This window comes from Pygocentrus nattereri, chromosome 21 (assembly GCF_015220715.1).
Source record: "Pygocentrus nattereri isolate fPygNat1 chromosome 21, fPygNat1.pri, whole genome shotgun sequence".
Lineage (NCBI taxonomy): Eukaryota > Metazoa > Chordata > Actinopteri > Characiformes > Serrasalmidae > Pygocentrus > Pygocentrus nattereri.
The window spans coordinates 30,459,895-30,476,357 of NC_051231.1; the positions used below are offsets into that span (position 1 = coordinate 30,459,895).

The window sequence follows — 16,463 nt, forward strand, 5'->3', positions numbered from 1 at the left end:
CTTCTGTTTTAGTCCGACGGAATTGAACTGTCTGTGTCTCTGGGATGTTCTGTGGTGAGCAGAGCTGTTATACTAGCTAAGCTAATGCTGACTAACTCCTCTCCCCTGACTAGCAGCACTGGTCAACATTTAGCAATTGTTCTACAGATGGTTTGATATTTGTTGTATGATGCCTTGAAAATCATGCACTGCGTTCACCCATTTGGTGCCCATGTAAGGCTACGTTTACATTACAAGCCTCAGATCTGATCTTTCTGACATGATTGTTCACACTTGTGTTGGTAAGCGTCCGAAACTGGCCATTAATGTGAACGAACCTGCATCCTAAAACGACACTCTTTAGTCAGTGAACTACATGCTTCATAACCAGCAAACAAAATAAGCAGCAGAACAAGCCTTCACACTAAGACAATTAACACCTCATTATCAGAGCAAGACAAAGGTGAAAAACCAGTCAGATGCTTTTGCATCGTTTACTGGCACTTCAGGTCATTAAGGTCTCATTAGGTATGCATGGCCACGAATCACATACATGTCCAATCCAGAGCCACATATGAAAATGGATTGGATCTGATTTGAACAGATTTGTGTTCACACAGGTCTGAAAAATTCAGATCGGTGTCACACAAGGGCGAATGATGTATAATGTAATGTGAAAGTAGCCTTAGGATTTGTTCACACAGCTTGTAAAAGTGGCCCAAATCCAATCTTTTTCTTATAGGTTACGTAGATGTGTCTTTGGCTGTGTTTGATATGCAAAGATTTTTGCCAATCTGATTGAATACAATCGGATTACAGATTCAGACTGAGGTGTTTATATGCGCACACTGTTCAACCATCTGATGGAAAATCTTCGTTTACATGCTCACTACAAGTAATCCGATGCAAAGTCACGCGCATGTGTGGAGAACCACTTACAGTAAACGTTACCATGACAACGAACATCACGTGAGGTCCAGTCAGAGTGAGATGAGCAGCAGTGAGCAGTGCTTGTGTTTTTAATTGCTTTAAACTGATGTCAGACAGTGAAAAATGTACTTCACATGTACTTATAAAGGAAGCGGCAAGAGGAAGACGTTGTGTTCTGAGACACATAAGCTGGACGTCCGTCCCACCACTGTCTTTTAAAGCTCAGAGCATAAACTTTGTCTCCTCTGCAGACCAGTTTCTGGTCCCGCCATGTTGAACGTTATAAACCTTTCGTTATGACGCAACACACGTGCAGAATGTACTTACACGTTCCGATTGGAATGTAATCGGATTCAGGCGTTTACATGGCTATTATTCTTCTATTTAACGGATTATTTAGAGGTTTACCCACCTCGTTCAATTGGATGCATGTAAATGTGGCTTTTTGTGTAAATGTGGCTTTGTGTGTCAGATAAACACACTGAATCTGATATTTTGAATTCCAATTTGAGACACTTTTATATGCGGTACTGAAAACCGATACGTATCCGAATTCATGTGAGTTTTACATCAATTTATCTCAACATTCGTCATAATCTTGTGCTGCTGAGACTCATAAACATTTAGGCTGATGTTTCTGTACAAAAAATTTGAAGAGACTCATCCAAACCCCAAACCCTCGCAGAGATTTTAAAAGAAATGGCCAAACGCAGCCGGAGGAGAACGAGGCTGCAGCGTCAAAGAACAGTTAAAAGTCTGAAAGCAAACTTTAAAGAATCCAAGGACACGAACCAAGGAAGTGACCGCACCCTTTTTACAGTGAGCTCAAAAACATTCTGGGTGATAAGCCCAGCTGTGGGTCAATGAAGCTTCATGATGGCTCCAGTGTTGCTGGCGAAGATGAAACCGAGCCCTGTTGTTCGTTGGCAGTTATGTTTGTTTACCTCTGGATGAGCCATTCTGTGCATGTGGGCCAGGTTAGGAGCTAGACTGATGTGTGAACATAGCTTAAGTGAGCTAGGGGTCACTTAGGTCACTAGTGACCCCAAAAGGTAACACCACATACCACTTCAACATTTGAAGTGGATTGCAAAGTGCTAAAAAGACGGATACTGGCCAACTATAACACAAAGCTATATCGAGTCTAGCTCCATAACAGAAAACAAATAACGCTGACTTTCCTAGAACATCAAATCCAACCCACATACAGCTCATTATTTACAAGAGCCAGGTTCATGGAAACTCATCACACAGGACACAACAGCACTGTGTCTGTACCCTCTGCCCTGAATCAATTACACATTTATTAGTGCAATCTCAGTGTGTTGTGGAAAATGATTCCTTTTATATGCCGGATGGAGTTCACAAGAAAGCTGTCGACCTTCTGCTAGGCACCTCTGCAGTAAACAGCATTTCAAATCCAATCTACTCTGGCACGGATCCACAAAACCCTGCGCAACCAGGAACGAGCTGCTCTGAAATTCAGCATGCGCTCTGCTAGCATGACACCTGCTCATTCCTGAGTAATGCCAAACTGCTAATTATTGAAGAAAGCAAACGAAAGCAGCTTCAGGAGGAGAATCACATAACGCCAGGTTGTCAATACTGACTGCACCAGGTCAAATGGAGTTTCACCATATGACAGTTTGACAGCTAGACAGGTGTCAGGAATAATGATTCTAATAGCATAAAAAATGTTTCCACTGTAGTAACCAGGTTGGCAACATGCATCTTAAATGCTAAAATATTAGACTGCTGAAATGCTTAGTGAGGGAGCTTGTATTGCCAGTAATGTCGATACATCAAGGTAGTCTGCCTGTTACAATGTTGTCAGTAATTACTATCTTTACATGCACACAACAGAATGGATTTCCATTGATTTTCCAAAATGTCTGTGTAATTCAACCATTGAGATGTAAACAAGTCATTGGGAGTGGTTTGATGTGGGCAGTGAGTGGACATATAAAGTGGGTGTTTCTGATAAAGTGGCCAGTGACTGGAACAACAAGGTGGGTGTTTCTGATAAAGTGGCCAGTGACTGGAACAACAAGGTGGGTGTTTCTGATAAAGTGGCCAGTGAGTGAAACAAGGCAAGTGTTTCAGATAAAGTGGCCAGTGGGTGGATGTAGTACAAGAGGTGTGTTTCTAAGAAAGTGGCCAGTGAGGGAAAGTATAAAGGTGGATGTTTCTAATAAAGTGGACAGTGAGTGGAACAACAAGGTATGTGTTTCTGATAAAGTGGCCAGTGTGTGGAAGTACAAGGTCAGTGTTTTTAAAAAGTATCCAGCAAGGAGAAGTACGAAGGTGGGTGTGCCTAATAAAGTGGCCAGTGAACAGAAGTACAAAGGTGTTTCTAATAAAGTGGCCAGTGAGGAGATGGACAAAGGTGGGATTTCCAATAAAGTGGCCACTGACACACAACACAGACCCTTAGATTAAAAGGGGCTAAACTGAGTCATAGCAGTACTTTCATATTCCCCCCATTAAACTGTAAAGATGCCATTTTGGTGACAGAATTCCACCATGACGTCCCCGGAAAATGATAAGTAAGACTTTCAGAGGCGTCTTTCACATTCTGAGAGAATATCAGTGTTTTTAATCTGGGGATTAAGATTTCCAGTTTTTTTCTGTTATAAGCCTATGAGGGTCTTTCACGTCAGGTGGCATTAAGAGTCTATTAGCATCAGGGGGCTTTTTAACAGGCGAGCAGCAGGACAGTTAGTTTCATGTTGTTGTCGTCCTTCCACCGTAATCTACGGCACGGATCCAGCGATGGTGCTGAAATGTCAGCGTGGCATTTGGGGAAGATATTTTCTCCAGAATAAACTCCATATACACCACGCACTACACAAGAGAGAGAGAGAGAGAGAGAGAGAGAGAGAGAGAGAGAGAGAGAGAGAGAGAGAGAGAGAGAGAGAGAGAGAGAGAGAGAGAGAGAGAGAGAGAGAGAGAGAGAGAGAGACAGACAGAGAGAGAGAGAGAGAGAGAGAGAGAGAGAGAGAGAGAGAGAGCACAAGCGAGACAGAGAGAGAGGCAAATAAAACAGAGAAGGAGGGAAGAAAAGGGAGAAAAAAGATAATAGGAACATGGAAGAAAAGGAAGAGAGTAAGACAAAGAGAGGTCGCTGGGGTTATGAAAGAAAGAAAGAAAAGTAGAGAAAAGAAGTAAGGAAAGGGAGAAAAAGGAGAGCAAGACAGAAAAGGTAGAGAGAAAGAAAGAGAAAGTGAGAGAGAGAGCACAGGGGAAAAATACAGAAAAGGAGAGAGGAAGCAAAGAAAGGGATAAAAAAGAGCAGCAGGGAAAAAAGAGAAAAGGGAGAAAAGAGAAAAATAAAGAAAAGATAAAATGAGAGAGTGAGAGAAATAGAGAGAAAAGGAGAGAGAAGAAGCAAGGAAAGTGAGAAAAAAGCGAGAGAGAGAGAAAAGAGAGAAAAGAGGAGAGAGAGAGTGAGAGAGGGAAAAACTAAAAGAAGGGGAGGAGAAGAGGGAGCAAACAAGAGGGAGTAAAGAAAGCGAGAAAAAGAGAGAAATAGAAAGGAAAAGGCTGAGAAGACAGAGGGAAAGGGAGAAAGGGGGAAGCAAGAGCGAAAGAGAGAGACAAGCAGAGAGAGAGAAAGGAAGACAAGGAAGAGCAACAGAGGAATAGAGACTGAAAGAAAGGGCAGGAGAAAGAGCGAGAAAGGCAGAAAAGAGAAAGAAAGAAGAAGACAAAGGGAAAAAAGGAATGCGGCAGGAACAGAGAGAGGCTGACAGAGTCGGGATGAAAGTGAGAAAGAGCAAAAGGAAGATAAGAGTCATAGGGCAGAGAGAGAGAGAGAGAGAGCAAGAGAATGAGAGAGGAAGTGAGGGAAAGGGAGACCCACGAAGAGAGAGTGAGGGACGATGAGAGAAGAGAGAGAGAGAGTGTGGACAGTAGCAGAATGCTGAGAGGAGCAGACGCTGTTTCTCATTCAGACTCTCTGACAGGCCTGACAAGAGCTTCTCTTTCTGAGAGGCAGCCTGATACAGAACGGAGTCCAGAACAGCCTGAACTGCCGCACATCTGAAACTGATCAGCACGTCCAGCAGCAGGACAGCAGCCACGGCCAGGCATCTGTAATGCAGCCACACTCAGCACTGCACTGTGGGTCATGCTAATTGGAGACGTGGGAAAACGAGGCCTCAAAACATTATTAAATATGAAATCTGATCAAACAGTATATTTGCCTGAGAGAATACTCAGAGAAACAGACCATCCTCAACAGATTCAAGGGGTCTGCTGCACTGAAACTGCACTGAACTGACCTCATTTAAATGTGTTGTAGAAACAATCCGGCTGTTTTTCTTCTCCGAATATTAATGAAGAGAACAAATGGTAACGTAACAAACGAATACGTGAGTATTCAAACCATTCAGGTCAGCCCAAGTTAAGTCCGTTGTGAGGTGACTGTCATTTACCCATCAGCATGATTAGTCGATTACTAATTTAGAATCAAACATCACAGCTCAAAAGGGGATTTGATGATTCCACTGGAATTGATGAGTTATCAATTTCTAAAAAAAAAACAGGTGTCAAAGCTGCATGAGCGAGAATGCGTGTGTGTGTGCGGGCCTGAGGTAACACTGCCCAATGAGGTCCCATTAGGCCGCTGCCACACAACACGACAGTCAGCACAATTCCATAGCTGCCTACTGGCTTCTGATTTCCGGAGCGTATTCAGGGTTGGCTCCGGAGTCTGGTGGACTCAGCAGGAGGTTCAGTTAAACTAAAATTTATTCACAGGTGTTGCACAGTGTGAGCAGCATGCTAACAGGCTGAGACAAATGCTGTAGAGTCTAGTGAAAGAAAAACAACCAGTCCATGTTACAGCCACATGTGTTTGTTCATAGAAATGACAGTGAGGCTGCACAAGCTTTACAGAAGGCTGGCAAAAAGCCTATTCAACCGAATAAGAATGTGTGTGTGTGTGTGTGTGTGTGTGCCTGAGGAAACACTGGCCAATGACAACAAAATATGGAAATGTAACATATTAATTTCAGATTATTTGTACACACTTAAAATGATGGTTCTATATACGACCTCCACTCAAAGAACCCTTTGCATGATTAAATTTACAAAATAATATGATTATGTCCTTCAGATTGATGAACAAAGTGCTGTAGATGGTTCTATATAGAACCTTTTTGAAAACGGTTCTATATAGCACCAAAAGGGGTTGTTCTATTGTAACAAGCCTGACATTGTAACACCAGAAGAATCTTTTGGTGTTATACAGAACCATGGCTGTGCAGCTGCATGCAAGCCTTACATCACCAAGCGCAATGCCAAGCGTCAGATGGAGCGGTGTAAAGCGCCGCCACTGGACTCTGGAGCAGTGGAAACGTATTTTGTGGAGTGATGAATCAGCTTCTCTATCTGTCAGTCTGATGGATGGGTCTGGGTTTGGCAAATGCCAGGAAAACCTAACCTGCCTAATTGTCCATCCATCCATCCATCCATCATCTTCCGCTTCTCCGGGGTTCGGGTCGCGGGGGGAGCATCCTGAGCAATGAAGCCCAGACCTCCCTTTCCCCAGCCACTTCCACTAGCTCCCTGGGAGGGATTCCGAGGCGCTCCCAGGCCAGCTGGGCGATATAGTCACGCCAGCGTGTCCTGGGTCTTCCCCGGGGTCTCCTCCCCGGTGGACTTGCCTGTGACACCTCCCAAGGGAGGCGTCCAGGAGGCATCCTAACAAGATGCCCGAACCACCTCAACTGGCTCCTCTCGACGTGAAGAAGCAGCGGCTCTACTCCGAGTCCCTCTCGGATGACCGAACTTCTCACCCTATCTCTAAGGGAGAGTCCAGCCACCCTGCGGAGGAAACTCATTTCAGCCGCTTGTATTCGCGATCTCGTTCTTTCGGTCATTACCCAAAGCTCATGACCATAGGTGAGGGTGGGAACATAGATCGACCAGTAAATCGAGAGCCTTGCCTTATGGCTCAGCTCTTTCTTTACCACAACAGACCGGTAAAGAGCCCGCATCACTGCTGACCCAGCACCAATCCGCCTGTCAATCTCCCGCTCCCTTGTACCATCACTCGTGAACAAGACCCCGAGATACTTAAACTCCTCCACTTGAGGCAAGAGCTCATCCCCGACCCAGAGAGGGCTCTCCACCCTTTCCCGCGTTTTTCCTGCCTAATTGTGCCAAGTGTAAAGTTTGGTGGAGGAGGTATAATGATATGGGGTTGTTTTTCAGGGGTTAGCCTAGAACCCTTAGCTCCAGTGAATTGAAACCTTAATGCTTCAGCACCAAGACATTTTGGACAATTATATGCGTCCAACTTTGTGTGAACAGTTTGGAGAAGAACCTTTTCTGTTCCAGCTTGACTGAGCCCCAGTGCACAAAGCAATTTCCATAAAGTCATGGCTGGGTGAGTTTGGTGTGGAAGAACTTGACTGGCCCTCACAGATCCCTGACCTCAACCCCATCAAACACCTTTGGGATGAACTAGAACAGACTTTGTGAGCCAGAACCCCTCGTCCAACATCAGTGTCTGACCCCACAAATGCTCTTATGGATGAATTGACAAGCGTTCACAGACACTCTCCAAAATCCTATAGAAAGCTTCCCAGAAGACTGTAAGCTGTTATAGCTGCAAAGGGGACCATCTCCATATTAATACCTATCATTTTAGAATGGGATTCCTAAAAGCCCCTGTAGGTGTAATATGTAGGCATCCCAATACTTTTGTCCATATTTTGTATTACAGATCATGGTTACCATGGGGATTCCCTGTACTGTCCTGAATGGAATTAGAATCCTAAACCAGTAGTCTGTATCCACAACAACAGAGGGGCAAGAAAACACCAAAATACCAGGGGCCAAGCCATCAAATGGCTCTCTTTGGCCTCATGCAAGGTCTTTCTGGCTGCTGCCCACAAACACAAACACACATGCATGCACATGCCAAGCCCGCCACAGGGGGACAGTATGCGGATTAAGAGTAAACTGCTGCTCAGGGGCAGCTGTGAAAAGGCCGTCCATCAGGTATAAATAAACATTTACTCAAAAATCACCACAACAGAAAAATTTCCATAGCAATAACTTGACCAGAACTCAGAATTATGATAATACTGTAAGCTTATAGTGCCCAACTAACGCTATCATTTTTAGAATGCTAAAGGAGGGGCACTGACCTTCACTTTTCACAGAATATCATGGAAAACAAAATTTTCCGTCCTCCTCTAAACGTACCATGTACAAATTGTTAAACTGTCAAATTGTTGCAGTCCATACAGTCCACATGTGGACAATAAATGCATTGTGCCTGTGATGTCAAAACCATGAACGCATTCACATTTGGCCATCCATTCAGCCTGCAAGAGTTTAGCCCCGCCCATTATCGCTGAAATGATATGGGGTGTTGCTCCTGCAGACAATCTGTAGTTATTGCTATGAAGATATAAGCATATGATTAAATGTCGTGCTGTTCCAGGCTGCCAGGCAGGGGCAACAGTCAAGCAGTGGTCAGAGCCACCTTAACGCGACATATGACTGCCCTTCTGGTCACCCCAGTTACGCAAAGTGAGACAGCCATCATCAATAACACAGTCACCAGAGAAACTGTGCCATCACATGTGCCATCAGAGCAGTTACTGATAAGTTATAAGAGTCGGAAGTTGGCACCCGGAATGATCAGCTTGTCATTGCTCTGACAGGCTACTTTACTGAGTGAATGAGTGAATCCACACAAACAAAGCCGCAACTGCGTACAGCTGCAATCAGTATCAGCCAGTCAGTTTAAAGAGCTGATATCGGAAAAAATCTGAAGGAAATCTATGTTTCAAAACACACCATCCACACCACATAGACCATGTGTGGAAACTAAGCTATAAAAACAGACTATTATGAGTTCGCTACTTTTGTGATGTCACAAAAAAATTCGAAAAACGATTTTCATATATCTGCCTATTTAAAGTACAGCAGTTTAGCTCCGCCCACTCACACTGATGTTATAAGGGGTGTTTCAGTCTGGACTCTTATTTAAATGAGGCACAATACAGGACAGCCAATCAGAACAGTGGTCATTCACAAATATCAGTCTTAAAGGCACAGTAACAGAATGATTCTGTTTAATTCTACACTCTCAAAAAGACGTTTTTTCAAGGGTTCTTTAGTAACGAAAGACCTTTCATGATGCAAAGAACCTTTCACGCAACAAATTTGACTGTTCATGGTTCTGTATACAATCATCGTCTTTACTATAGAATACCTTGAACCCTTTTAGCAACCTAAAAGTGTTCTTCTATTGCTACAAGCTGGAGATCACAAAAATAGAAGATCATTTTTGATGCTATATAGAACCATTTTTAAAACGTTTCTATATAGAACCAAGTACAGAACATTCTCCATCAAACTGAAGAGCTCTTTAATGATGCAAAGAACCCTTAAATCATGCAAAGGGTTCTTTGAGTGTTCATGGATCTATATAGAACCATTTTCTTTACTTAAAAACCCTTGAACCCTTTTAGCAACCTAAAACAAACCTAATCTATCTATTGTATACAAGCTTGATGTCATAACAATAGAAGAACCCTTTTGGGTGCTATACAGAACCCTTTTCAAAAAGGTTCTATTGAGAACCATCTACAACACTTTGTAAATTGAATAACCCTTTCATGATGCAAAAGAACCCTTGAGCCCTTTTAGCAACCTAAAAGGGTTCTTCTATTGAATACAAGCTTGACGTCATAACAACAGAAGAACCCTTTTGGGTGCTACACAGAACCCTTTCCAAAAAGGTTCTATATAGAACCATCTACAGAACATTCTCCATCAATCTGAAGAGCCCTTTAATGATGCAAAGAAGCCTTAAATCATGTACAGTGTTCATGGTTCTATATAGAACCATTTTCTTCACTTAAGAACCCTTTAAGCAACCTAAAAGGGTTCTTCTATTGTATACAAGCTTGACATCATATCAATAGAAGAACCCTTTTGGGTGCTATACAGAACGCTTTTTAAAAAGGTTCTATATAGAACCATCTACAACACTATCTCCATCAGTCTGAGAAAACCTTTCATGATGCAAAAGAACCTTTAAATCATGCAAACGGTTCTATGAGTGTTCGTGGTTCTTTTTAGAGATTTTCTTTGAAGAACCATCTTGGAGTTTGAAAGTGGTTGAGTAAAAGGCATCATAACAGTTTTTGGTACATGAAAACACACAAATGTTATAACTGGACCTTAAAAGGAAAAATGAATAAAATACAGGAAAAGTGTAGAATATGGGTTCTTTAAATTCTGTATCCATCCCTATCAGCCGTACGCAGTAAAGGAGGGAGTGAAAAAGGCCCTCTGAGTGGACACAGTGTTCTGCCTGTTCTGACATTATTGAAGTGTAGGTGAACTCATGTATTTACAACACTGTGGGAGCGCAGAAGGTAGGTAGATATTGCTTGCCGAAGATTCAATATTAAACCTACCATTGCTGCACTACAGCTGATGACTAAGACCAACAGCAAAGGAAAAGGGAAAACGGAGGTAACAAGGATTCTGAGCACACAGCTGTTCGCCCAGAGAGAGAGAGAGAGATTCTCAGTCATTGTGAAGAATACAAATGTGCTTTAATTTTCAGAAAACATCCTCATATTTTCCAGAAATATAGAAAATGAAAACATCACAGGACATACCTGCAGGACATACCTGATACCCAGTGATGGACAAACAAAGTATAATTAAAATGTCTGAGGGTTTATGATGGTATACCTCACTCTCAGTCTCAACTAATCTGTCACTAGGGCAGTGCCCCTCTTGTCAATGGGGTGGGACCCTCAAGGGTACATACACAAACCACGTCTCGTCTCCAGGCTGCTCTTTTTTAAAAAGTTATGGTACAAATATGTGCTTTTCACCTGGAAAAAAACTTCTTTAAGGGACACGATTGGACCTTAAACCCACTGCTGTACCTTGATACCTTGGACCTGCACAGAACCTTTATTACTATCAGTGTACATACAGATCATTCTACCACACTGGTTCAAAATCAAAATACATTTTTGGACATTTTTAATTTGGGCTTTTGGGCTTTCCACTCAAATTCTCCTGCTCTGAGTGACCCCATATCCTAATTATGTATATTTTATTAAAATAAATGATTGAACATTCCATTTCATCACTAACCAAACAATCATAACCCAACGAACTTTACCAAATGTTTTAGTAGTGACTGTTTCGGTGGGGGGGCGGCACGGTGGCGTGGTGGGTAGCGCTGTCGCCTCACAGTGAGGAGGGCCTGGGTTCGATTCCCCGGCCGGGCGACTGGGGTCCTCTCTGTGTGGAGTTTGCATGTTCTCCCCGTGTCTCCGTGGGTTTCCTCCGGGTTCTCCGGTTTCCTCCCACAGTCCAAAGACATGCAGTCAGGCCAACTGGACATGCTAAATTGCCCCTAGGTGTGAGTGTGTGAGTGACTGTCTGTGTCTGTCTGTCTGCCCTGTGATGGACTGGCGACCTGTCCAGGGTGTATCCTGCCTCCCGCCCGAAGACTGCTGGGATAGGCTCCAGCATCCCCCCGCGACCCTGACGGAGGAGCGGCTTAGAAAATGGATGGATGGATGGATGTTTCGGTGGGGACAGTTTGAGCTCATGTTGAGCAGAACTCAAAAACACTAGCTAGTAGACGACGAGCAAACAGCTTTGAACAGCTGTACACGCAAAAAAAAATCATATTTCACATAAAAACACAAAATTGCACAAGGGAGTGTGTTTCACTTCCTAATATTCCACACTCATTTTCAGCATTTTGTCACATATTTTCTTCAAAACAGTGGGACCTAACTGCTCACCATGTGGCCATGAGGGACTGGGATGCAGTCTCACCTTCTGCTCTAAAATACAGGCTCAGTAGTGACATGAAAGTGTGGGTCAGTATTTTTTGTATGAAGTTTCTCTATTTAGAAATTTACATCTGCAACTTCAGTTTAAAAGAAAATCAAAAAGATCTTTAAAAAAAACTTTTTATTTTGACAAACTTTTAAACTTTTTAAGTTTTATTTTCACAAGAGTAAATATGGGGGTTAGGGTTTTGAGAGAGACACCTCCCAGTAGAAGGTACCCTTTAAATGATGATTTTGTATGTATTTAGCTTATTTCTGTCTCAATTAATGCATTGGGGTTAAATAGATCATAACATAATCCCTGTTAATATCTAAAGTCTGGATACTTAACCTTTTTTAATGGTGGTTTGACTCTGGGAAAACAGTTTAGACTAAGTCAGCAGAACGGTCCATATATGTTGATTAACACGGGCTAGTAATGTGAGATAAATGTAAGTAAGTAGAATATATAACGTTTCTGTCAATTCTGTTACACATTATCATTTTGTGAACTGGAATGCCCTTAAAATGGCAGTGGAGATTTCCCCAAGGCCGAGTGTGGAGGGGAGCTTGTGGCTTTCTATTCCAGAACTAGGACACAGTGTAGATGACTAGCATTAACACAGACTCCAGACTCAGTCAGCATGAAATCTGAATAAATCTGTAGTCAAACTTTTACACTTTATACAGCCCACTGTGTCTGCTGGACAGGAGGCAAAATGAGTGCTCTGACCAATCAGAAGTGTAGCAGTAAGATTAAGAATTACTAATGTTGGCACATTAGAAATGTACAGTATAGTAATTAGTAATTATAATATACATTTGTGGAAACTGCAGTGACTGGTGTTTGGTATCTGAAAATGCAACATTATTTTATTCGGCCTCTGTTGGATTTTGAGAACTTTCAGTGGCCACATAAACTACCTGGCAAATCACTGCTGTTGGCATGGCAGCAACCAAGATGATGATGAGTACCAGCATCTAGAAGTGGCTCAAACTGGGCCACAAACATCCGGGCGACACATGGAAGCACTGAAAGTTTCAGCCTCTAAACAAAGTGATGAAGCTCTTCACTTTTCCAAAATGTCTGAATATTTCACAAGTTGGTGTCGTTCATTTACCAAGCTAAGGGAGCCTTTTCTCTCCATGACAGGTAGAAATTTGAAACCTGATATTATTGATTTATATTATCATTCCACACCCACTGGTGCACAATGATGTAATACATTACAGAATTCATTTTGGAGCTGAGAAAAAGTTAACTGTGCTTAATATGACCAGCAACATACAACGACTAACAAGATAAAAAAAAAAGACAATTCCATTTCAGATCGACTAAGAAATATTACATCATTACGAAGCTGAATGTTCTGAGGGATGAGGCAGAAACCTTCTCTTACCTTAATGTAGTTGGCCAACTGTGGGTAGACCCTCTGCACACCCAATAAGATGGACAGACGGGTTCTGTGGGGGAAAGAGGTGGACACTGCGTGGGTGACTTCGGGGAAGGTGAAGATCTGAAAGCCTGAATCCTCATAATGCTCCTGCAGCTCCGCACTAGGCCTTTCATCCCCGTCACTCAAAATACTGCCCACTGCACAGCGACACAGCTGACCAGGAACCTGCGTAGAACACATACAAACAGAGAAACATTACAGGACCGTCTCACAACTTTGCATTCAACATTAAATCAGAAACAACACAATCTCTAACTTCTAACTACAGTAAAAACAATGCAAATAATATATAATGGCTCATACTGCAATTCATTTCTCTGAGGAGTAGATGTTGCGTGTCAATAAATGCTATAGTATACTGCCACTGTGACAAAACTCTGTCTCTCTGTAATCGAAACTTTACAGGAAAATGTTTCATTTTAATGCATGATAATTGTTTTCAAAGTCTGGATTATTCCTACTGGTCCATTCATCATCCATTTGGACAATGTTAAGGGCAGCTGGTTTATTCAAATAGAAAAAAAAACAATAATGAAAAATGTAAAAATATTTTTGACAATTACTAAAAAGAAAAACTCAGAACTAGAAATATTTGTGATAACAGCTAAAAATCAAAGAATATTTTTGACAAATACTCATCATCTAAAAATGTTTTAATATTTTTGATGATTAGGAAAAACTCAGGAACAAATTAAAAATCTTTATAAAAAGCCAACAAATTAAAAATATGTGACAAAAACCAAATAATGAAAATATGTTTGAGAATAAATAACACACTAAAAGACTAAACCTAATTGAGAAAATCATGTAAAAACTGAAATACAAAAATTAAAACACGCAACAATAAGAAACCAAACTAAGAAAACTAAAACTAAAAATATTTCTAAAAAGAAAAAAAATTAAAATATGTGAGAGTAGCTAAACATTAACAGTATTTGAGAAGATTAATAAAAAAATGTGACAATAACTACTAAACTAAACATTTGTGACAACTAAAATAAAAACTAAAAATGGTGACAGTGACTAAATAAATATATATATACACATCTGTGTATACATGTTCATCACTTTCACTTGTCCATTTTTGCAGACACTCCATGATCATCCGCCACAAATATTTTTATTTATATATCTCTTTTCTGCCTTTTCATATTTAAGACATTCTGAAAAGCTAGGCGTCCCCAAACTTTTGATGCACTGTGCACATACGTTTAGTAGCAGCTTGCCTCTCTCTCTCTCTCTCTCTCTCTCTCTCACTCTGAATCCTTGTCACTGTCTCTCATTATGAGCAGACAAGTAACCCAGAACTCTCAACCCAAACTTCAGCTCTTCAGCTCCCCCCAAAAATCCCCTCCAAAAACTTCTTAAACCCCCCAATAAAGGCCTGAGAAATCTCTCCACCTGGAGGCAGCAATTAGTTCAGCCTCTCCCCGCACCTCACCGAGCCCTTAGATGCTGTAAACACAATCTCCTCCTCACCTGCCTCCTCCACACACACACACACACACACACACACACACACACACACACACACACACACACACACACACGATGAGTCACAAAGAGAAAAGTGTCCTAATGAGGACCAGCCGCTCTGCCACAACGCAGAGACGAGAGAATGGAAATACATTATACACAGGTAGCATTTAATAAAGAAGCACAGCAGCTGCAGGTGAGGTTGTTTATGTATGTGTGTGTGTGTGTGTGTGTGTGTGTGTGTGTGTGTGTGTGTTGGAATAAAAAGGAAAAAAACATGCTGATGATATTCTGCGGCTCTAATTGCTGAGAGAGCGCCGGCTGCTTTCGGAGGCCTATGGACAGACGCCCGGCTGTTATCTTCAGAGAGAGAGAGATTACATACTAAAGGACGACACACATACAAATCAGGACGCCGGGGGAATCCACAATGGGCTCCTCGTGAGATGCAGGGCCTGACTGATATAGACTACACTACCGTATCAGTTCAAACTGTGGTCCCACTGTAAATACTATATTTTTACAAAAAACAAATAATGAATCAGACCTTAGATATTCACAAGGATTATGTGACAATCAAGGAATTAATTGTGATAATAATAAGCCAATTATACAAAACCTTGTATCTCCATTTTTGACATAATTGTAAAATGCGTATTGGCCTTTATATTGTGTGTAAATTTCATGAAGGATGAACCAAAAGAAATGGCCAAAAATTACTTGGAAAAAAGTCTGGTTCCATTAACTTACATTGAAATTAATTTAGGTTTTTTCCTTCTCCTGTAAAGTTACCATTTTGGAGATACAAGGTTTTGTTCCGACAACAACGATATACAAAATCATCAGTTACAGGACACTTTTAAGGTATTTATAGAATCAGAAGCTTTATTGGCCAGTTATTCTTACACATACCAGGAATTTGGTTTTGGTTATCGGAGCTCACAGTGCACAGTATCAGACAGACGTTTACATGTACTGAATAAAATAAAATAAAGAACAAAATAATAATAATAAAAAAATGCATTCCTACCATCAGTCACTCACACACACACACACACACACTCACACACACACACACACACACACACACACACACACACACACAGTCATAGGTGATTTATAGGGAGGCGTCTGTCCCAAACCGTAACCCCTAAATTTATACTTGTGGAAATTATACTTTTTTTTATATTTTTTCATTTTTTAAGGATATTTTTTATTTCTTTTTAAAGTGAAGTTAACTTGGATTTATCTTGAATATCATTTATAAAATAAAAAAATCTCCCCCGTTTCCATGTCACTACCGAAACACAAGCTTTAGTATGTGGGCGGAGCCTTATTTCAGCACTTTAGAGCAGGAAGTGAGACTGCATCCCTGTCCCACATGGCCACATGGTGAGCAGTTAGATCCCATTATTTTGATGTAAATTTGTCTCCAAGTCTGAAAATCAGCGTGGAACATTAAGAACAGTGACTACCGAAACGCATATTTTCTGCAATTAAGTTCATTTTTATGTTCTAATCGAAAACGTTTTGATTGTATGTGGGTGAAGGTTTTTTTTTTTTTTTTTTATAAAGCTGTTTTTACTCGGCTTGCTAGTGTTTCTGAGTTCTGTTCAACATGAGTGGAAACAGTACTGAAACAGTAGCATCTGGTGTTCTGATTCTTAGTATGAAGTAAAATGTTCAATCACTCATTTTAGTAAAATAAGCATGATGAGGCTGAAGGGTCACTCACAGCGAAAGGGTTTCAGTCTAAAGTCCAAGTCAGTTGAAAGTCTGACAT

General features: G+C 41.4%; 1 protein-coding gene across 1 annotated transcript in view; it reads right to left on the reverse strand.

Moving 5' to 3' along the window:
• Window positions 1-16,463, reverse strand: part of LOC108434960 (testis-expressed protein 264) — a 99,885-nt gene that overhangs the window by 58,938 nt on the left and 24,484 nt on the right. The window contains exon 2 of the mRNA XM_017710430.2: window positions 13,148-13,369. Within this exon, the coding sequence (XP_017565919.1) occupies window positions 13,148-13,369 (222 nt within the window). The remainder of the gene's footprint in view (window positions 1-13,147; window positions 13,370-16,463) is intronic.